General features: G+C 42.1%; 1 protein-coding gene across 9 annotated transcripts in view; it reads right to left on the bottom strand.

The window, feature by feature from the left end:
- Positions 1–24,254, bottom strand: part of MYO9B (myosin IXB) — a 238,122-nt gene that overhangs the window by 171,091 nt on the left and 42,777 nt on the right. For all 9 annotated transcript variants that reach the window (XM_073657341.1, XM_073657251.1, XM_073657105.1 and 6 more), the window contains exon 2: positions 7,167–8,048. In XM_073657341.1, coding sequence (XP_073513442.1) covers positions 7,167–7,994 — 828 coding nt within the window. In that variant the 5' untranslated portion in view covers positions 7,995–8,048. The remainder of the gene's footprint in view (positions 1–7,166; positions 8,049–24,254) is intronic.

Here is a 24,254-nt window from a genome sequence, read left to right as displayed (position 1 = left end):
ACTGTATGCAGTTTTCTCCGAGAGTAAAGGCCCCGTCACACTTAGCGACGCTGCAATGATCCTGACAACGATACGACCTGTCAGGGATCGTCGCTGGTGAGCTGTCAAACAGGCAGGCTCACCAACGATCAGGGGAGCAGCGACATTGTGGAAAGAATCTTTCCACGATGTCCTGCTCCTGGTTACCAGCCTGCTGAAGCAGGAGCAGGCTGGTAACCATGGTAAACATCGGGTTACTAGGAGCACACGCGCACCTAGTAACCCGTTGTTTATCATGGTTACCACTCTGCTACGGTGAGCGGGAGGTTACCGCTCACTTTAGCAGGCTCATAACCATGATAAACAATGGGTTACTAGGTGCGCGTGCCCCTAGTAACCCGCTGTTTATCATGGTTACCAGCCTGATCGCTGCTCCCGCTGGTCACACAGCGATGTGTGCTGACCAGCGGGAGGGCAACAACCAAAAAAGGTCCAGGACATTCTGCAGCGATCAGCGACCTCACAGCAGGGGCCTGATCGCTGCAAAGTGTCACACACAGCGACATCGCTGGTGAGGTCGCTGTTGCGTCACCAAAATCGTGACACAGCAGCGATCTCGCTATGTGAGACGGGGGGCTTAAGATAAAGTGTTGACCGATACGCTGATCCCAGCGATGTGTCAATATATTAAACTCCTTCCCCACAGTTCTACAATCATGCGGCAAAGGTGACACCCTGCTAGGATCAGCGTCAAATGTACAAACCTCATTAATTTATTATTCACATGGCACTTGTCAGCTCCCTGATATGCTTGTTACAGGGTTTGTCCCTACACAGGCTGACAGTAAAAATGCAGAAGGGTTTTTCTGGCACTGCTCACTTCCACATGGGGAGGTAAGTGTCGATGATGATATCAGGTCTGTAGGTACCGGCAGGGTTGTGTGCTCGAATGATGGGCATCAGGCACGTTTCCTATTCTGATTAAATGAATCGGCAGGTATTGTGCACCTGTGGCGTCCCGCAGATATGTGCAGACAATGTCCTCAGAGTACCTCACCTCCCAATGTGGAAAGCAGCAGCACCAGACCACCCTTTTAACACCCAATTGCTAATGTATTCACATTTTTCCAGGACTAATAGCAGATGCTGCAGATTGGTATGGTCATTGGAAATCTAGTAAATCAGACAGGGCAGGGCAGTGGACAGATAATAGGATTACAGGGGTAAAGAAAAGTCTGAAAATATATTTGGACCCTAGTTAAACAAAATGGAGGGACAGATGAAAGTCACAAATGAGGTCATCTCATTCCAACCACACAACTTGTAGAATACATATAAATAATAGGTATACATTATTTTAAGAGTACAAAAAGAGTAATGTGACCTCTGCAGATAATCAGTGGCAGCCCCCCACCACCCCACTGGAGAGAGAGACAATATGGAGGAGTGGTGGGGGACAAGTGGCCGAGTATAGTCGTTATTTATTTCGCACCACCCAGTTTTTTGTTTTTTTTACCCTTCACGACTTTTGACGTACATGTACATCAAAAGTCACGACCCCAACATTGATACATTGATGCAGGTTCGCATGCAGAACACGAATCTTTCCACACGGGTGGAGAGCAGTTCCTCCATGGCTGTTAACCTGTTAAATGTTGCTGTCAATCTGAGGAAAGAGGGGCGCTTTGTTCTACACTCCCATCGGCACATTGGTGACATGATTGCGGGGCGCCGATGGGTTGTCATGATGCACTGCTACGTATAGCACAAGTGATCAGAGGAACACACCTTCAAGACCCCTAAGGGTCTATTAAATACAGTTAAAAATAAAAAAAGTTTTTAAACTATGAATAAAATAATCCCCACAAAAGTTCAAATCACCTTTTTTGCTCCATTACAAAACAAACAAACCAAACAACAACAAATTTGATATACATTCGTAAAACTCCGATCGATCAAATATAAAGTAAATAAATCCGATCTGTAAACCGCGTAACCAAAAAATAATCAAAACGCCAACCATTACATCCTATCTACCCCAATCTGGTATAAGTAAAAACTTCACCTCAGAGTGCAAAAAAACAAGCCCTCACAGCCACAGATCTCGAAAATTTAAAAATGTTACGGTTTTTAAAAAAAAAAAAAAAAAAAATTTCCGAATTTTTTTTCACCACTTAAAAAAAAACAAAAAAACAAACACTATACATTTTTGGTATGCGAGTACTCGTATTGACCTGGAGAATCATATTGCCAGGTGAGTAGGGATGAGCGGACCCGTGGAAGTCTTCTCTCTATATCGCTCTCGCCTCCCAAACTGTGAAACGGCCTTCATCTCTACAGGTCAGTTTTACCATATAGTGAACATAGTAAATGAAAAACAATTGTAGAATTGCATTTTCTTCTTTTTAATTTAAACGCACTTGGAATTTATTTCCAGCATTCCAGTGCATCACATGATAGAATGAATGGGGTCAATGAAAAGTACAACTTGTCCCGCAAAATAAAAAAAAGTCCTCATACAGTTATGTACACTGACAAAAAAAAAAAAAAAAAAAAAAGTTATGGCTCTTTGAAGAAGAGAAGTCAAAAACCCCCCAAAAATATGGGAAATAAAAAAAATCACCCAGGAGTGAAGGGGTTAAGGACTTTTTTTTTTTTAAAGTAGTGGAAAATCACTAACACTGTATACTATAAAGATTAAATATAGCATTTATCCTCTGTCCATTCTTAACAGTCTGGTACATTCCATTTAAGAATCACATTACCTAGAGAAGTTGTGAGCCTTGTGCACGATGACTAAGAACAGAGCTAGAGGCAAAATGGTGAAGCTCTCAAGTAAATGACCTTAGCCATTATCTATGCTTATTGACCTAACTAATCTCCCCCAGAACCTATAGGCTAATGGAAAAGAATTAAGGCTGTGTGCCCACGTAGCGTTTTTCAAGCGTTTATGCTGCGGATTTTCCGCAGCGGAAACGCTTGTGAAACGCTAGGTAATCCGCACCCCATGGTCCCCAAGGGGATTCCGCATGTTCTATGCACATGCTGCGGATTTTTCCGCAGCGTTTATGCTGCGTACAAAAATCCGCAGCATGTCATTTAATTTTGCGGTAGTGCAGCGGAACTCCCGCCATTGACTTGCATTGAGACGCACAGAAACCGCGACTGTACATTTTTACAAGCGGCTTCTATGCGTCTCTATGTGCGGATGGTACCCGGGTGTAGAGGAGAGGAGACTCTCATCCAGACCTGGGTACCATTGTACCTGTAAAAAAAGAATAAAATAACAAAGTTTATACTCACCTGTCCGGCGTCTTCTCTCTGAATGCCAGCAGCACTGAAGGACCTGCGGTGACGTCACAGTCATGTGACCGCAGGCCCTTCACCGCTCTGTCTCGCGATATGCCGGCAGCCGGGAACCAGCCAGGAAGCAGCGCTGCAGCCACGCCGGGGCCTCGGAGGTAAGTATAGCTTTATTTGTTTTAATTTTTACGGTTCACACTGTATAAATCCATGCTGTTTGCATGGATTTATACAGTGTGACCTAGTTGTCAAGCACTTTCCAAGTGATGCTATCGCCTGGAAAATGCTTGTCAATCTGCATGCGGAAACGCATGTGAACCCGCATGTGAATCCGCATGTATTCTGCAGGAAAAACGCATGCACAATCTGCATGCATTTTTTTCTGCCAGGGAGATGCAGAAATGCTGCAGAAATTTTCTGCTTCATTGCTGCATAGTGGGCACATAGCCTTAGGAAGGAGTATAGCAGACAATGTAGGCTGACCATTACCAAAGCTTCTCAAGGGCAGGCTTTTTGTGAGGATAATAAAGGTAGTACTCAAATTACAGCAGTCTTTTAAAGGAAAAATTGCAAATAAAACGATCATTTTTTCTTTTCAATAGGAGTCTAAATGCTTGTCACTTGGCTTGGAGAAAATACCTGATTATATTAAGGCTTCACTCACACCAGCGTATAACTCGGACGAGTGTCATCTGATGTTTCATCGGATAGCACTTGCTCCAATGTTATACTATCGACCAGTGCCGGCTAGCATTTATTTTCTCATGCCAAGTTAGCATGAGGAAGGGGGAGGGGGTGGGAGAACAAACAATCGCTGCAAGCTGCGATTGGCAGCATATATCGGACGGCACGCAGCCATACAAGTCTATGGGTGCGTGCAAAACACCGGACTGCACTCAGATGTCATCCAAGTGCGGTCCCATATACGCCGACAATGGAGAAATTAAGTTCTCTCTACTTCTCCGTACCTGAGATCAGGTTTTCAAATGAGAGAATCGGATCACAGTTAAAGAACACTTCAATCACGCTCACAGCAGAGTTGAGCCAAGGGTCATGTGCATATAGCATCCGATTCTATCACATGAATCATCGGATGCTATACACCATTGTGAGCGAGCCCTTAGAGTGAGAGCATTCTCACTCCGTATTACTTACCACGCTTCTCTATGTAATGATCTTCCGTTGTGGGTGGGGTGGACCGACTGTAGAACTAGAAAATGGACATGTCACTGCATTTCTGTAAAGGGAACCCGTCATTCCATTTGTGTTGCTCAAACCACAGTTGCATCCAAGCAGGTTTTTCACTGAAACATGACTAGTCCAGGGCCACCCCCCAGTTGCCTTCTCCCTGCACTTCTAATTGATTGACAGGTTTTCTCATGTACGTAGGAAGAGACCTGCCAATCACCTGGAGCGGGGTGCGCAGAAGAAGCCCGTATTATGCATCTCCTTATGGTCCCTGGCCAGCTCTCCAAACGGTGTTCTCTGAAAAGCTGGACTGTTACAGAGGAAAATATAGATGCATTCGTGCTGCCAGGTTCTGATTCGTGCCACCAGGTTCTGATTCATGCTGACTATCGATTGACAGGCTACTTTCAATAAATTAACCCAGACTCACTAAATGCACTGTGGCATCGCTATGCGCAAAAGGTCTTCTCACTCATTGCAACAAATGTCACAGTCCATATCAATTTCCACACCATGTGGCAGCAATGTGTGTGAAAAATCTTTTACTTCATTTACATGCCATACATTTCATGAAAAATGAATACGTTCATTCAGGCATCCTAGAAGTTTTCCCCTATATAAACTTTTCCACAAGGGCACTTTAAAAAGAAAAAAACACAAAAAAAAAAAACAACTCTTTACATTCCCGTGGGTGTGCCCTTGAAACATACAGATGTTAAGGAATTTGACCGACACTTGGGCAAACTACCCTCTATAAAAAGGCATTCTGCGGGAGGATGCATGGTCATTTCACTTTAGATTTCTTGCCATTTTTGCAATACGTTTATGGGCTGTGACATATATCTTGTGCTCAACTGGAAATTCAAAGTTTTTGCCCTGAGTAACATAGACAAAACCAGTATAAGCTCAAGTGGGAAGTTGGAAAGCAGGGAAATCTAATTAGTTTGGAGATCCAATTAAGTATACAAAGATCAAAAAAGAAATTGGGAAAGTTATGTCCCACATATATAAAGCAGTTTGGCAGCATCTGCCATAAGGAGAGAGAGGCACCTGTCTCAGGTGGTAGCCTACAGATTCTCTGGGTGTGTTGTGGAGGAAGGAGAACTTTAGTAGGGTCACCAACATTGCCAGTAAGCCTAGGTCTAGACTGTTTGCAACAGTGTAGGGGCGGATACGTCTTGAGCACAGTCAGGATGGATGCCAAAGCATCTGTCTTCCATTGGGACCCACTGTAATAAAAACATATACCGCATGGCTAGGTGCACATACACAGTGTGCACTTAGCCTAAGAACCCACAATTCTGGAAAGCTGCTGACCCTGCGTGACCCTGACACTGGACAGGAGCTGTGGAAGTTGTGTTCCTCATCCCCAACTTTCATCCTTTCCTCCCAATATTAAGCCTTAAGCTGTGGTGGGAATACAAGACAGCAGGTCACAGCAGTGTAAATGACAAAGTTGCAATGACAGGAAGCGGCACTATGAGAACTAACTAGCAGTGATTTACTGACGGTGATCCTGAAGCTCCATGCTTTGTGGTTGGTGCAGGATCAGTTCTCCCATCCACACACAGCACCGATCAGTGAGCAACGAGCTCCGGGCTCACAGCCCATAAATCACTGCTGGTTAGTTCTCATAGCGCTGCCTCCCATTATTACACGAGTTTTAATTTTCACTGCCATCAGCGCTTATTTTCTAACCTATTACATTGGGCAGACACAATTTAGTGACTGCAGTGTGAACTAATATGAAAGTGCTGAATGAATCTAGGCTACTCTGACCCATGACCATCCTCCTACATATGCTGCACTGATGCCTAAATTATGTTGCATGATTTTATTACCCGCTCATTATACAGATCTGGCTTTAGGGGACATAAATGTTGCTTTAACATTTTTGTACGATAAACCACTAGCATACTGTTATAGTGCTGGGATTTATGGTACCTCTATCAGGAGTGATCTGTTATTGCATTAGGCTTCATATGGAGTTTGTATACAGCACACGCCGTATATAAATTACCCAAGAACAGTGAGGGTATCAGGAGCGACACAGTGTGCAGGCCAGTGCACCTGCCTATGCCCACGCTGGATGCTGCATGATTCTTCTTGGGTAATTTACATCTATGAGCACCATATGCAAACTTATTTTTATATATACTGCTGTAACGGAGTGGTATTTTAAAAGGGGTTTTCCAGACAAACACATTTAAGCAGTCAACGCTATCGCAGATTATTCTGTGGATTCGAGATCATGACCTCCTGTTTACAAGACAGGCATATTAACACAGTAAGCCACTGGAACATCACAGGTTGCAGATTATTGAAGAATCAAAGTGTGCAATATGCACACTGTCACGATTCCCCTATATTTGCAGCAAATGCACATTTTGATTATTTGTCTCATTTCATTTATCAACTCAGGGAGCAGAGAAGCTAGAATCGGTCCTGCATAGAAACGATGGCCATTTTTTGGAGTAATGTATTAATTTATTTCTTAAAAATAATTAGAAATCGTGCAACTCTACTCCTGCTCATATTATGCACCATAGACAATTACAAAATATACAATGGCGGACCAATATTTTAATCACAGACGCCAAAGTCAACTATCTTAAAAGAGATTTTTTTTGTAAAATCAGGATTTCAACACCGATAAATTACGTGCAATATATTTTGCCATAGATGTGGTACAGTACCTCAAGCACAGGTCCAGCCCCCAATATGGTTCTCTCCACTCCACTGGCATAGCCCTTCTGACTCAGAGCAGTCAGACAGTGTATCAGGAAATTGGTACTTTGGGTTTTTCCAGAGCCGCTCTCTCCAGAGATCACTATGCATTGATTAACTCTCTTCTTCAACATTGTATGATAAGACACATCCGCAATAGCAAAAATGTGGGGCTCCAATTTACCCAGCTGGTGGTTGTCATACATTTTGACATACTTGGGGTTATAGATAGGTAGAAATTTGAAAGGATTAATAGCTATCAAAATACTTCCTGCATATGTGTAGATTTTTTGTTTTAGAAAGCGAACTTTCAAGTTTCCTAAAATGGTCGACTCTGTTAAATTGGGCAAGTTACATAAATCATTGTAATCCTCCTGGGGGCGGGGAAGAAACCCCCTTTCCACAAGCCTTCTAGCCGCTTCCTCTTCAGAGACATGAGGGAGATGGGCATATTTAATGGTCCCATCCTGATTCTTCTCTTGGAGCAGGAAATAGTACCCTTCTGCCTGTGAATGCCTACCATGGGCTTTTCGAGGCCACAGACGCACCCTCTGCACTGGAGAGTCATTGGCATCAAGAACCCACTCTTCTCCTCCACACTCTTTCACTTCAGTCAGGACATAGGTTTTAGAAGCTTCCAGACAAAGAGATGCAACCGCGTTTTTGATGACGTCAGAAGCAGATGATTCCTTTGTGGCCGAAACAGCGCAACAGTTGGAGTCTTCATGAGAAAGTTTGGAATAAATGTACAGATTGTACGACGCCTTGTCATCACCGGCGTCATTTTTTAAACTCATTCTGTGCCAGTCCTTGCTTCTGCATGCCGAGTATCAAACAGCGGGATTCAGCATCTGCAAGGCAATAGAGAAAAGGCTTCAGAAGTGTTTGTAGAGGTGCTGGAAATTACAACAGGTAGCTATGAACAGGACAAGCATGTCTGTAATTTCATGCTGGAGAATCTCACTTTGTTTTGTTACACAGTGTGAATACCCATTTACCATGACCGATTTACAATCTAGCCTATCGACGCCTATTTACTGGCCACATACATGGGTCGCCAATGATCATTAATACAATCAATCATTCTTTCCCCATACAACATCCATGTTATGAGCAGCACATCACCCATCTTATACAGGGCGATGTGCTGCAGACAAAAAATTAGTTTTATGCAGGCATAAACAATATAATCCAGCCGATAAATGAGCACTCTGCCCATACGCAGCATGCTTACATTGGTTGGGTCTATGTTCGGCTCGTTCGCTAAGGTTCTGTTCACATCTATAGTGGAGTTTTAATTGCAGATTTCATCAAATTCAATGGAACATTAGGAATGCATGCAGCACTGTAATTACTCAGGTCTATTACAGCTTACCTTCCGTTTTTATATTCTTATGCCTAAATATATTAATTTGTTATTGCTGAATTTACCCCTCAGCAGAGAGCAAGAAAATCTCTGCAGTCTCTGTACGGCCTGATGTACACCTGTGACCCCTAGTTCAGTTTCTACTAACAGCAGAACATAGGAATAAAGAGGAGAGCGGGATCCATCATATGCAGGAAACCAGTGAGTCCAGACAACTCATTTACTATAAAGGCTTCTTCTATCATGGTGTTCAGCATTTTACCCGACCAAACAGTGCACCATGCTGCACTCTCCTACTGCATCTGTGGCAGAATCTTCCGTGGAGACAGACATCAACCTACCCTAACTTTCATTCACAGATAGCAAACACAGTGGCAAATAGTGGACTAATAAGAAGTTTATTTGTAAGGGTCCATTTATACCTGCCGACATTAAACGACTGTCAATCAGCTGCTTGTTTGCTGATCGGTGATGGTTCATACAGGCAGGTATAATGATCTGTAATAATGCTGCCTTTGTTCTTGGCAGTGTAGGTCCTACTTACACAGGACGATGGGCTGCTGACAACAATGCAAACCAAAATCGGCAGCCTGTATGATTATTGTGAACTACTGTTTTTAGGAATGCTCATTCACAAATTGTGCAGTGTAAATGGACCTTAGGCTGCAGAACTCTAATTACATTTAAAATATATTTTATTCCACAAAAACCTGCACACCTTAGGCTATTAATTTAAATGTCACAATATTAATTTCAAATAGGGGTACTTCTATGTATAATACACCGTAATAGAAAACATATGGAGAAATACTACCACTGTAGATTACACTATAGAAAATTCCTCCAAGGGTGAAAAAAAACAACTCATTTTAGGTGCCATCTAGCAGTCCAAAAAATAGTGTTTCGTTTTCTGATTAAAGAGGTTGTCCACTACTTTAGCATTGAAGACCTAACCTTAGTACCCTGCTGCCACCACTACCAGAAGACTGAGCACTTCCGGCCGGCGGCCAACACAGATAACAGCTGATCACAGGGGGTGCAGAGTGTCGGACCCCGGCCGATCATACATTGATGACCAATCCCAAGGATAGGTCATCAATGCTAAAGTAGTGGACAACATCTTTAACGTAGGAATGGGAAAATGTTACCAGTGTAACAAAACATTTTATGCGATTGTACAAAACAAAATTCCAGAGTAGTCTGCACACTGCAACAGCCCCCAATAAATTATTGGAATAGAAAATGCCTAAAAAATAAGTAAGAAAACACAGAAGCAACACAAATACACAATGCAGTAGCAGTATTGTAGTAAAGTCATGGATCACTGTATATGGAATATTGAAAGCTTCAGGGTTTCTGATCAATCAGGTAATGTTCATCAAGAGAAATACCTGCTCTCCGCATGAGAGACAAGTAAACCACTGTTAAACATTTCATTCTCCTGTAATGTACTCTCTTTTTGACCACAAAATGCAATAGAAAAAAAACAAAAAAAACTTACATTTAAAACAGGATGTTAAGTCAAAGTGTGGAGACTTTGTGAAAGCTCTAGTCTTCCTAAAGAAGGAAGGCCAATTCTGCAGTGACTAAGAAGGTCCCCTACTCAAACAGCAGGGTCTGAGGACAATCCAGAGGTGGACATCTGGAGACTTTTTTATATAAGAGGCCATTTTATTTTTCAGGTGAAAGTAATATATGTTTTAGAGCTGAACTTTTTTTTTCAATAGAAAGCAGAATGTTCTATAGCGATTGATTAGAGAACTGGAACATCATTAATGGATGTAATAAGCCACTGGAAAAAATGGCAAATTACCGTACTTTCATGCTACCACATGACTGACATTAGAATCTTAGAAAGCACATTTTCCATAATCATCAGGAAGAGAGTCATAGACATCCTGCCACAATGACTCGCTTCCAGGTCATATAAAAATTATGAATAACCCTCCAAAAGTAGCTAAATTCTGAATAATCCTTCAAACGTAACTAACATGTGAGTAAACCTTACACTCCAGGGGCTACTCCTCTACGACAAGACAATGGCTTCAGAGGCCTAATGTATCAAGCAACACTGATTTTCTAATGTAGGAAAAAAAGTGGTGTATCTGGCATGCTGAGAGTTAAACTAAATATATTACATAGTGAACCCGATTTACATAAATTCAGCACAAATTCTTCCTTTATAAAGTGGTGTTCTTATAATAATATAAATAATGATTCCCTCTGTGTGTTGCAATAAAATACACTTGAGAATACTAAACAAGTAGATGTACAACACGGTAATACAAGAAATACTGGATTGGATACTATACACTGATTGTTAGGCAGAAGCTGACATGCCCGATAGACAAATGAACAAACACTCATTTCAAAACTGGCATCGTACCACGATCAGCATTTTAGAAGTGTATATAGAAGACAAGATGCCTTGGGTTTAAACATCACTAAAATGCCTACACACCAAAAAAGTGACTTAATAGCAAGTCATGGTAATCACAGGGACACAGGAGACAAAACAGTCATCTGGGTTGGCTTTTCTTCCTCTTAAAAGAACTGCTTGGCTACAGTGGCTGTGTGAAATCATGTCAGATTACTGTCAGGAGACACAGCAGTGCCTCTCTGGGAAGTACTAGAAGGACATCTTTTTATTGCTGTAGCTCTTAAGAAGAGGTTATCCAGTAGTGTACAACCCTTTTAATGTTAATGATTGGCCACTCTAGCAGTAATGCTGCAGACAGCGCTTGCTTAGTCAAAGGTGGTAACTAGAGGAAGGCACTGGGCAAAATAGGAAAGTCCAGAAGTTCAACGTCAACTCTTGAGAGTCGGGTGCTCTATATACTGGTAAGGCCAATCACATCACATTTATGAAGAGAGTCTGTGACCCTTTATGACCGCGTGCAGCCTTTCAGACAGGAAAAAAAAAACGCTAGCACAATCAGAGTCCTTTTGAACTGGCTCGGTAACGTTTCTGTAGGAATCCTAGTTTCATTGGATTCAAATGGAACCCCTTTGCAGAGTGAAACACTGTGCACACAGGGCCAAAGAGATTTTTTTTTCCCCCATTTAACTTCGCCATCAACATAAGATTGAGGTTTTCAGCAGCAACTTAACTGCTTTATCACTAGAAAGCCATTCTGGAGAGTGTGTAAAGTTTTAAAAGGAACCGGTCACGTCCTAGCTACTATCTACACTGCCCCCATAGCATTATTAGTGATGCAATGTGCATCACTAACAAGATTTTTACATTAAAATTGGTGGTAGTATAATGATTTTATAACCTTATATATATACACTTTGTCTTACCTGCTCGTATTCAGTCATAGGGGTGTGCTTGTCATATACAGTCACGGGAAGCCCCGCATTCAGTTAGTGCTGGCAGCAAGCACTATTGTTGTGGGGCGCATGCACATTTGTACATGTCCGGCCGCCTGCACAGTGAGGCTGTGATTACCAGCTTCATTGCGCATGCCCTATGTTCCCCGTGCATGCGCAATGAAGCTGGTAATCACACAGCTGTAGGAATTCCTTAAAAATACCACTGACGGAAAATGGAGATAATAGGGGTTGCAGTAAAACAATGAAGAACAGAAAAACAGCAAATGAAAGCAGACATGAGCATTCTGCTTGGAAGTGATATCACAAGGATGGAAGGTCTCCATCACGTTTACATAGACTTAACGGGAACATGTCACTGGAAAAAAAAAACACTATTAACCTGCAGAAATGGGGTTAATCTGCAGGTTAATAGCATTATAATGCTGTGGGAAAGAAATGAACTTTATTCTCCCCAGCAGCGTTCCTGTTATATTCAGGGGGCGGAGTCAGCGCAGGTTCAGTCACTGCTCTGAGAATACAGAATGGTGGCTGTAACCGCTCCCCCGGCCCTGACTGACAGCCGGCCCTAATTCCAGGGGTGTGGTTACAGCCGCCACTCTGTATTCTCAAAGCAGTGACTGAACCCACGCTGGCGCCGCCCTGTGACTGTAACCGCTCCCCCGGCCCTGACTGACAGCCGGCCCCAATTCCAGGAGCGTGGTTACAGCCGCCACTCTGTATTCTCAAAGCAGTGACTGAACCCACGCTGGCGCCGCCCTGTGACTGTAACCGCTCCCCCGGCCCTGACTGACAGCCGGCCCCAATTCCAGGAGCGTGGTTACAGCCGCCACTCTGTATTCTCAAAGCAGTGACTGAACCCACGCCGCCCTGTGACTGTAACTGGGGCCCTGGCCCTGACTGACACTGACTAATATAAATAGATTTCTGCTCATAAAAATTGCCAGGCAACTGTATGCAATTTAATGGTACTCTATTGTCCCATTTCAGCATTGATAATCGGCAGCACCTTCCACTCACACAGTTGTGTACAGCCCACAGCAATGATTTAAAGAGAACCTATCAGGATTTTATAACTCAAACATAGAGATTTACTCAGCACTAAAGGGGTTGTCCAGTCTAAAGCTACAGGTCTGCAGTCACTATGTGACTGCAGACTAGTGAATCCACACATCGCACGTACTGCACTTGGAGGATTCATTCCTCAGTGTCGGCAGCGGCAGTGATGTGACCACAAATATGTGATATACACACTGCCGGCCACATTACGACTAAATGGGCGTAGCTTCGCTTAGAGAAAGTGTATTGAGCGAGACCAGAAACAGTCTAGTTGGAATGTGGCCAGAAGTATGCAAATCACAAACTTACAGTCACATGACCGTAGCATCTTCACAGCGCGCAAGGACTACAGATGTCTAGCTTTGAGACCATATAACCCCTTTAAAAGTGCCTTTACATACATGTCAGCTGAATTTCAACCCTCAAACTATTTATATGCACTAGGCAGTACTGTTCTAGGATGCCTCTACTGTAACAAGTCAGTTGACAAAATTTCTTCTACTAAATATTCCACAATCAACGGAGTGGTGTTATTGAGAAGTGGAAGCATTTAGGAACCACAGCACCTCAGGCAGAGTGGCAGACAACAAAGTTATAGAGCGGGGTCACAGAATGCTTAAGCGCATAGTGCATAAATGTCACCAAAGCTCTGCTGAGTTAATAACTGCAGAGCTCCAAACTTCCCTTAGTAGTAACATCGGCACAAATACTGTGCACCAGGAGCTGCATGGCATGAATTCCCAAGGCCGAGCAGCTGCATTCAAGCCTTAGATCACCAAGCACAATGCCAAGTGTCTAATAAAGTAGACGAATCATGATGTGTTACGCTGTAATGTCTGATACGGTCTGCACATGTTCCCTCTGAACTGTAAAGCTCTGCCGAATATGTAGGCAAGGTTTAAATATTTAACATATTATTAATGATATGGGATAGTTTTCAAGGCTTGGCATAGGCAGCATATTGAGAAATGTTGGACAATTATATGCTGTCAACTTTGAGGGAACACTTTGAAGAAGGCCCTTTTCTGTTACAACATGGCTAGAACAAGTCTCCATTGCCTTTATACGAGGGATTCGGGGAAAGCCATGGAAAGCGCTGGACTACGTCGGACCTGGATGGGACCTTTTTTTCTAATAAATTGGTGAACATATTTGCTGTGTGTTTTTTTTTTTGTTTTTTTTTTAAATTACTGGCTTAGTAATGGGGCTGTCTGATTGCCACCTCTCCATTACTAATACCAGGGCTTGATGCCAGCGGTGGATTTTTGACAAATCACAGCTGACAACGCCAAGCCCCATTACCCCGATTGCCAACGCACCAGCATAAAATCGGGAAGGCAAAGCACCAGAATTTGCGAATCTAATGTGATGCACCACTTTTGGGTGGCAGCTGGCTGGTATTTTTAGGCTGGGAAGGGCCCAATAACCATGGACCATCAGCTCTCAGCTGTCTGCTTTGCCTTGGCAAATTTATTTATTAGGTTAAGCAAGCCACAATCCAAGAAATAAACTCAACATGAAAAGCACTTTAAAGGGTGCAAGTTTTTAATATGTAGAGGGTTTGTGAAATTATATATCTGCAGGATAGCTCTCTTCATATATCAATTATCTAATATCTTTTATTGTTTTATTATTTTTTCCAACTAGCTTTAAGTTTACATAGAGTATTCTAGTATGTAAAAGATGATGTTAACAGATTGCATACACATGATTCAGATGATAGTCGAGAAAAGGATCGCACACTTGCATAGCACTCGCATTACATACGGAATGAGTTACGCATACGCATGACATGTCAGTAGGTCTTTGGAGTGTGGGAGAAACCAGAGAACCTGGAGGAAACCCACACAAACAAGGGGAGAACATACAAACTCCTTGCAGATGTTGTCCTTGGTGGGATTTGAACCCAGGACCACAGCGCTGCAAGGCTGCAGTGCTAACCACTGAGCCACTATGCTGCTTATGTTCTATTTCACAGACTATAATGCTTAAGCGTTTATGTGGCTGTTCACGTGTTGTTTTTTTTCCGCAGATTGTTTGTCTATGAAAACAAAAAAAGAAAAAAAACATTAAGACCTCTCCAATTATTAAAATCATGGATCAAAATTAACTCCTACACAGTTTATGGGTCCATAAAAATCTCAGACAGCACAATGATGCCATCAGTGTGTAATCTGTGTGCGCTTTTAACATTGTAACGGGCCGGAGAAGCTTTGTACAAAAAATTTTTTGCATATGAGAAAATAACTGATGAAATACAGGTTTTAAAAACTGGCCCACTGACCAAATACAAATCACTGGTCAGAAAAATTTATTTTTCTTACTTGATTTAGGTAAGAAAAAACCGTCAGAATTAGTATTAAAGCGCACCTGTCAGAAGGATTGTGCGCAGTAAACCACATACATAGTCAGGTGGGCGTCGTTACACTAATTAAAATGATACCTTGGATGATGAAATCCATCCTGTGGTTCTTTTTTTAATCTTTATTTTCATTCCTGAGATAATGATATGCTCATGCTTCGAGGCGGCTCTATCTGGTGCTCTGCTTCTATATTAATCTGTATGCTCTCAGGACAGCTCACTGTGCCTTCACTTACCTGCCTCCTATTTTATATAATGCATCTAGTAGTGCGGGGCTAGGTAAAATAGGAGGCAGGTAAGTGAAGGCAGTGAGCTGTCATAAGAGCATACAGATGAATATGTAAGTAGAGAACCAGATGTGCTCGTGCTTCGGGGCGGCTCTATCATTATCTGGTGCTCTGCTTACTTATTCATCTATATGCTCTTATGACAGCTCACTGCCTTCACTTACCTGCCTCCTATTTTACATAATGCATCTAGTAGTGCGGGGCTAGGTAAAATAGGAGGCAGGTCAGTGAACAAGCACTAAGCTGTCATAAGAGCATACAGATGAATATAGAAGCAGAGCACCAGATAGCGCCACCACAAGCCGCCCCGAAGCACGAGCATATCATTTACTTTCAGTTTGGAGATCAGATAACACAAGAACCACACGACGGATTTCATCAACCAAGGTATCATGTTAATCAGTGTAATATCGCCCACCTGACCGTGTATGTAGTTTACTGAGCACAATCCTGCTGACAGGTATACTTTAAAAATATTCTGATTTCCACAAAGACCAGTTAAAAAAAAAAAAAAAAAGTTAATGCACACAGGTATTAATCATCATGGGATTAGCTACATAGGGAAATCTCTGATAACATGGTCCCTTTAAAACAGCTCTCTAATATAACAAAAAAAGCTGGTCTTCTGTTTAAAATGGCTGCAGACATGACAGCCCACATCTCCATGTGAAGTCTGCAGTCAATCAAAAGTCTCAAATGCAGACGTCATGTAAAGTATATAAACTGTGACATTAAATTTGCTGAGTCTGCCATACAAATGAGAACGCAGTTGGCCAAACAATGCTTATACACTGTGTGCAGAATTATTAGGCAAATGAATATTTTGATCACAAGATACTTTTTATACATGTTGTCCTACTCCAAGCTGCATAGGCAATTAAGTAAATCTGGTGATGTGCATCTCTGTAATGAGGAGGGGTGTTGACTAATGACATCAACACCCTATATAAGGTGTGCTTAATTATTAGGCAACTTCCTTTCCTTTGGCAAAATGGGTCAGAAGAGAGATTTGACGGGCTCTGAAAAGTCCAAAATTGTGAGATGTCTTGCAGAGGGATGCAGCAGTCTTGAAATTTCCAAACTTTTGAAGCGTGATCACCGAACAATCAAGCATTTCATGGCAAATAGCCAACAGGGTCGCAAGAAGCGCAAAATAACTGCCCATGAATTGAGGAAAATCAAGCGTGAAGCTGCCAAGATGCCATTCGCCACCAGTTTTGCCATATTTCAGAGCTGCAACGTTACTGGAGTATCAAAAAGCACAAGGTGTGCGATACTCAGGGACATGGCCAAGGTAAGGAAGGCTGAAAAACGACCACCTTTGAACAAGAAACATAAGATAAAACGTCAAGAATGGGCGAAGAAATATCTTAAGACTGATTTTTCAAAGGTTTTATGGACTGATGAAATGAGAGGGACTCTTAATGGGCCAGATGGATGGGCCAGAGGCTGGATCTGTAAAGGGCAGAGAGCTCCACTCCGACTCAGACGCCAGCAAGGTGGAGGTGGGGTACTGGTATGGGCTGGTATCAAAGATGAACTTGTGGGACCTTTTCGGGTTGAGGATGGAGTGAAGCTCAACTCCCAGACCTACTGCCAGTTTCTGGAAGACAACTTCTTCAAGCAGTGGTACAGGAAGAAGTCGGTATCGTTCAAGAAAAACATTTTCATGCAGGACAATGCTCCATCACATGCATCCAACTACTCCACAGCGTGGCTGGCCGGTAAAGGTCTAAAAGAAGAAAAAATAATGACATGGCCCCCTTGTTCACCTGATCTGAACCCCATAGAGAACCTGTGGTCCATCATAAAATGTGAGATCTACATGGAGGGAAAACAGTACACCTCTCAGAACAGTGTCTGGGAGGCTGTGGTGGCTGCTGCACGCAATGTTGATCGAAAACAGATCAAGCAACTGACAGAATCTATGGATGGAAGGCTGTTGAGTGTCAAAGAAAGGTGGCTATACAGATCACTAATTCTTTTTGTTTTTTGCATGTCATAAATGTTTATTTCTAAATTTTGTGCACGGATATTGGTTTACCTGGTGAATATAAACAAGTGAGATGGGATTATATTTGGTTTTTATTAAGTTGCCTAATTCTGCACAGTAATAGTTACCTGCACAAACAGATATCCTCCTAAGATAGCCAAATCTCAAAAAATTCCACTTCAACTTCCAAAAATATTAAGCTTGGATATTTATGAGTCTTTTGGGTTGATTGAGAACATAGTTGTTGATCAATAATAAAAATAATCCTCTAAAATACAACTTGCCTAATAATTCTGCACACAGTGTAGAGGAGTGCTCATTCAGCCAAGCGCTCCTTTATTCTGCATGAGAGATCCACCATCAGACATATCTGGTGGCTTATCTCTGGGAGAAGAAAAAAGAACAGAAGCCAAAAATATCAGACATGCCGTATCCTTAAAAGGAGGTTGTCCAGCCTTGATGTACGAGTCTGCAGTCACTCTGTGTCTGCAGACTTGTGATTCGCATACTGTGGGGAAAATAAGTATTTGATACACTGCAGACTTTCAAGTTTTCTCACCTACAAAAGAACAGTCTGTAGTTTTTACCATAGGTACACTTCAACTGTGAGACAGAATTTAAAAAGAAAAACAGAAAAAACACATTGTATGATTTTTACATAATTAATTTGCATTTTATTGCATGAAATAAGTATTTGATACAGTAGAAAAACAGGACTAAATATTTGGTGCAGAAACCTTTGTTTGTAATTACAGAGGTCAGATGTTTCCTGTAGTTCTTGACCAAGTTTGCACACACTGCAGCAGGGATTTTGGCCCACTCTTTTATACAGATCTTCTCCAGATCTTTCAGGTTTCAGGGGTGTCGCTGGGCATCATTGATTTTCAGCTCCCTCCAAAGATTTTCTATTGGATTCAGATCTGGAGACTGGCTAGGCCACTCCAGGACCTGGAAATGCTTCTTACAGAGCTACTCCTTAGTTGCCCTGGCTGTGTGTTTCAGGTCATTGTCATGCTGGAAGACCCATCTTCAATGCGCTTAAAGAGGGAAGGAGGTTGTTGGCCAAAATCTTGAGATACACGACCCCATCCATTCTCCCTTCAATAAGGTGCAGTTGTCCTGAACCCTTTGCAGAAAAGTACCCCCGAACTATGAGGTTTCCCCCACCATGCTTTACGGTTGGGACGGTGTTTTGGGGGTTGTACTCGTCCTTCTTCCTCCCAACATGGCGAGTGGAGTTGATACCAAAAAGTTCTGTTTTGGTCTCATCTAACCATATGACCTTCTCACATGCCATCTCTGGATCATCCAGATGGTCATTGGTGAACTTCAAACGGGCCTGGACATGTGCTGGTATGACAGCGTAGTGTGTTACTAATGGTAATGTTTGAGAAGGCGGTCCCAGCTTTCTTCAGGTCATTGACCAGGTACTCCCAAGTAGTTCTCGGCAGATTTCTGACCTTTGTCAAAATCACCCATAACCCAATAGGCGAGATATTGCATGTAGCCCCAGTCCGAGAAAGATTGACAGTCATCTTGTATTTTTTACATTTTCTAATAATTGCGCCAACAGTTGTTGCCTTCTCACCAAGTAGCTTGCCTTGTCCCTGGTGTCCTTAGACAGCTCTTTGGTCTTGGCCATGGTGGAGAGGTTGCAGTGTGATTGAGTGTGTTGACAAGTGTCTTTTCTACAGGTAAAGAGTTCTAACAGGTGCAATTAATACAGGTAATGATTGCAGAGTAGGAGGGCTTCTTAAAGAAAAACTAACAGATCTGTGAGAACCAGAATTCTTGCTGGTTGGTAGATAATCAAATAAGTATTTCATGCAATAAGATGCAATTTAGTGATGTAAAAATCATACAATGTGATTTTCTGCTTTTTATTTTTAGATTCTGTCTCTCACAGTTAAAGTTTACAGACCTCTCCATTCTTTCTAGGTAAGAAAAACTTGCAAAGTCGGCAATGTATCAAATACTTATTGAGCAAAATCAGACAAGTCTATTCGGAATGTGGCTGGAAGTATGCAAATCCCATACTTGTGGTCACATGAGCGCCTGCTCCCAGCGCCGACACCGGAGAATCATCACAGCGAAAAGTCTGTCGACTTTAGGAGTTTAAGACTGGACAACCCCTTTAACTCTCCCTTAAAGCATTTGTCTAAGGGGTTCAGCGACACGTCGCGGATGACAGAATGGTAGAAGTTCCTCCCAGCCATGGTGAAGCAAAGGGCATATGATCTTGATTTAAAAAAAAAACAAAAACACGTGCTCAATTGGTCATTGTAATGGAGTCAGCCTTACATACAAGATAATTAATTAGTCAGTCATTCACTTTTACTATACACTGATCATCAGACATTTGTAAAACCAATGACCGGTAAAGTTTTCTATGCCCTGAGCATACATGATTCTCTGACAATTACAATATTGATGGGACTATGCGATGATTTTTCAGCAGACCTATGGCATAACAGGACCGGAAAGAAGAGCTTACAATCACGCTACATCTCCACAATCATACATACTTTTTTTTTTTAAACTTTGTGTAGTTGTACTTTTTCTGCATTAGCCCACAATGTAAGAATCCTTTAAAAAGTGTAGAAGTAACTTGCATCTTGGGGAACAGGAAATTACTGTTATTCATATCGATCCTCTATTTTAACGGAAGCATCCTCTGTGACATTGAACAAAAGAAGAATGAGAATAGAACACAGTAAATGCAAATAAAGGATAGTTTTGAATAGGATAGTATTTTCTAAGGTACTGTTGGAAAACGTCCTGACCATGGAAACCTCCAAGTAAAACAATAACGGAGATAAAGACTTATAGTGAGGTTTGCAAATCGGGCAGTCAGAAGTATGCACCTTGATATAAAGTGGAGGCAGCAGTACAAGCAAGGGGAGCAACGTGATGATATATCACAGTTGTTAAAGTAGCTTAAAAAAAAAATACTCACTAAACTATTCCCAGTTTGCACTTTTCACTTTCCAACTCTAGTGAATTTAGGCTCAGGATTTTAACACAAGGCACAGTCTGGCGACAGTCTAGACTGCAGAGTTCCGTGCTAAGACACAAAGGCTTGCAAGACACGAGATTGCAGCCCCATAGCTCCTCCCCAACTTCCTATTTGCAATATGAATAGAGGAAGCGTAACTTTAGGTAGCAGGCAGTGAGAGGGGAAAAAAAAAAAAAAAAAAAAAAAAAAAAACAACAACAAGCAGTATGGACACTATAGCACATCGTGTCACAAAGGATTCTTGGGAGCTACATAAAAAAAAATACGCAATAGGACAAAGGAAGACTAAACATGGAAAAAAAAATGGAAAAACTAATACAGAAATGCTAGCCTCATCATGGTAGATTTACTTTCTTGATTCTAATTGATCCCATACTTAAATCCAAATGGTGGAGAAAAAAAAAAAACCCTTTCTGAGTCGGTGTCCCCCAAGGTTCAGTCTTAGGGCCCCTGCTCTTCTCCATCTACACCTTCGGCCTGGGACAGCTCATAGAGTCTCACGGCTTTCAGTATCACCTCTATGCTGATGACACACAGATCTACCTCTCTGGACCTGATATCTCCTCCCTACTAACCAAAATCCCACAATGTCTATCCGCCATCTAATCCTTCTTCTCTGACAGATTTCTAAAACTTAACATGGATAAAACTGAATTCATCATCTTACTCAACCCCCCCAACTGACCTATCCAAAGTCGATGGCTGTCCACTCTTCCCAGTCCCTCAAGCTCGCTGCCTCAGGGGTAACCCTGGACTCTGATCTCTCCTTTAAACCACATATCCAAGCCATTTCCACTACCTTCCGACTCCAACTCAAAAATATTTCCCGGATCCGAACAAAACTCAACCATGAATCTGCAAAAACCCTAGTGCATGCCCTCATCTCAAGCCTCGACTACTGCAACCTCCTGCTCTGTGGCCTCCCTTCTACCACTCTCACACCCCTGCAATCTATCCTAAACTCTGCTGCCAGAATAATCCACTTATCCCTCTGCTCTGTCAATCCCTTCACTGGCTCCCCATTGCCCAGAGACTCCAGTTCAAAACCCTAACCATGGCATAAAAAGCCATCCACAACCTGTCTTCTCCATATATCTCTGACCTAGTCTCCAGGTACATACCGGCACGCAACCTCCGATCCTCACAAGATCTCCTTCTCTACTCCCCTCGTATCTCCTCTTCCCACAATGACATTTAAACATTTCTCCCGTGCATCCCCCCCCTACTCTGGAACCCTCTACCCCAACACATCAGACTCTTGCCTACCATGGAAACCTTCAAAAAGGAACCTGAAGACCCACCTCTTCCGACAAGCCTACAACTTGCAGTAACCCTCGCTCCACCATACTGCTGCACGACCAGCTCTACCCTCACCTACTGTATCCTTACATATCCCTTGTAGATTTTGAGCCCTCACGGGCAGGGTCCTCTCTTTTCCTGTACCAGTCGCTGACTTGTATTGTTCAAATTTATTACAATTGTTTGTGCTATGTATATCCCTTTCACATGTAAAGCGCCAAGGAAAGAATGGCGCTATAATAAATCATGATAATTCAGAAATCTTCTACTTTCATAGCATAGCAATGTGAGGCATGAGTCAAGTGTGGGAAATACAGGGCACTAGGAAATGTACCACCAGTTAACATTTTAGGTTTCAACAATGGCTTGCAAAAAATTGTAAGAACGGTATAGTAGAGCATGGCTTCCTTACTTTCCAAGTTTAGTGCCTAGGCAATGCAACTTCAGGACCAGAACACTAGCAGTAAGGCCATGTGCACACGTTGCATTTTTTATTTTCCACGCGAATTTGTTAACAAAACCTGATGCCAGTGAAGTGAATGAGAAACCTGAAGTGTCATGCACATGTTGTGCTTTTCTGACTTGCAGATTTGGTGCAGAAAACAATCTGCAGCATGTCAATCCAATGTGCATTTTTGCAGGCGGTTTTCACCCATTAAATTCAATGAAAAAATGCAGGAAAAACGCACGTTTTTTGAGGCTGCATTTTCCGGCTAAGAGATGCAGAAAGGGTGCAGAAATTTCTGCACATTATGGTAGATCGGCTCACACGGAGGTAGATTCAGGAACACTGTCTCTTTAATTATTTTGTTGGGTTTACTAAAAAGTGATATAAACTAACAAAGTTCATCAAAATCAAACACTCCCTTTCTGGCAGAACGGCAAAACAAAAACTGTACAGCATAGTCCATACATCTGCAGAAATCCAGCCACTCAGGCACAACACCCGTTTCAGGCAGGGCTGTGGAGTCTGTAAGCCAAACCACCGACTCCTCAATTTCCATGACACTGACTCCATGACTCCCTCATACACGGCTCATGTTTAAGTGATAAATTTACTGTAGCACAGATACTTCTCAGCTAAAAGTCTAGACCCTTAGATCAGGAATAGGACATTTCATAACTTTCCCAAATTCTTATGAAAAAATATTCCCCACAAACTGCATTGAACTACTGTACCCAATTTATTAGATATTTTAGGAGTCGGTCCATTTTATACCGACTCCGACTGAACGAAAATGGGTTCCGACTCAGACTCCACAGTCCTGGTTTCAGGTTATACAAACACAAGTTCCTCTCTCTGGAGCTAGCCTCTGCAGATACAATGAAGTACCCATGGTTCAACAGGCTGGCTTTTTATATCCCAGACCACACCCCAGGGTCAAGATATGGTTAACAGCCTCCCACCTGCTCTACAGCTGTTCACATAAAACCTAGCCTATTAAAAATGGATGATTAACCCCTCTCAGCGCTTTAGTGCTGAAGCAAACGTCTAGGTTTCAAATCACTGAAGCTAATAGTTTCATTGAAGCATATCTCTCCACCAGTACTTTGTCAGTGACTTTGTCACAACATAAGATACTCAATGTGTGCACATACCCTAAAGTTCCACCATTTTAGATGCAGTAGAGGTACTTACTAAAGATGCACCACTATTTTCCCTGAACCAAGAGGACAAGGGCTTATGGACAGTCAAACAGTTAATTGCAGTCAGGTTACCTCCACAAATTGCTCTAGAGGCTTCCATCAAACATCTTACCTAAAAAGCTTGTAGAAGAAAACACCTCTGTATATGAGAGGTGTAATGAGGCATGCTACAATTTAAATTTTATCATGGCCCCAGAAATAATGTAATAAGGGTCACATGTATGAGCTCTAAACAACATGTAACAATTCCAATTCAGACATTTCTAGCAGCTGATATGTCCAGCATCTACCCATCATCTCACTGTCATTAATATATCACAGAATTGCACAAATAACACCAATGATTAATGTTATATATATAAAAAAAAAAAAAAAAAAAAAAAGCTAGGACGACAGTTTCTATGCTGCTACATTCTGCAGACAGACAAAATGAAAAAGCCAGTAAATATGAGGCAGATGTGTTATTTGTATGTAGGCAGGACGGATCACTATCATGTGTTTAGGAAGTATGCATTATTTCAGCTATTCGTTCTGCAGATTTCTGAAAATTGATGGCTCACAAAAACTTGAGTATTGTGTTATCAATTACCTGAGATTTCAGAAAAGGTCTTAAAAGGCTCTTTTGCATGCATACTTTTTTTTTTTTTTTTTTTTTTTTTTTTTTTTTTACAGTTTTCTATGGTACCCGGGTCCAG

The sequence above is a fragment of the Phyllobates terribilis genome, unplaced genomic scaffold, assembly GCF_046119375.1.
Source record: "Phyllobates terribilis strain yellow unplaced genomic scaffold, ASM4611937v1 Scaffold_1__5_contigs__length_1240528914, whole genome shotgun sequence".
NCBI lineage: Eukaryota > Metazoa > Chordata > Amphibia > Anura > Dendrobatidae > Phyllobates > Phyllobates terribilis.
The sequence above is the reverse complement of the archived record's forward strand: the minus strand, read 5'-3'. Positions and strand labels throughout refer to the sequence as shown.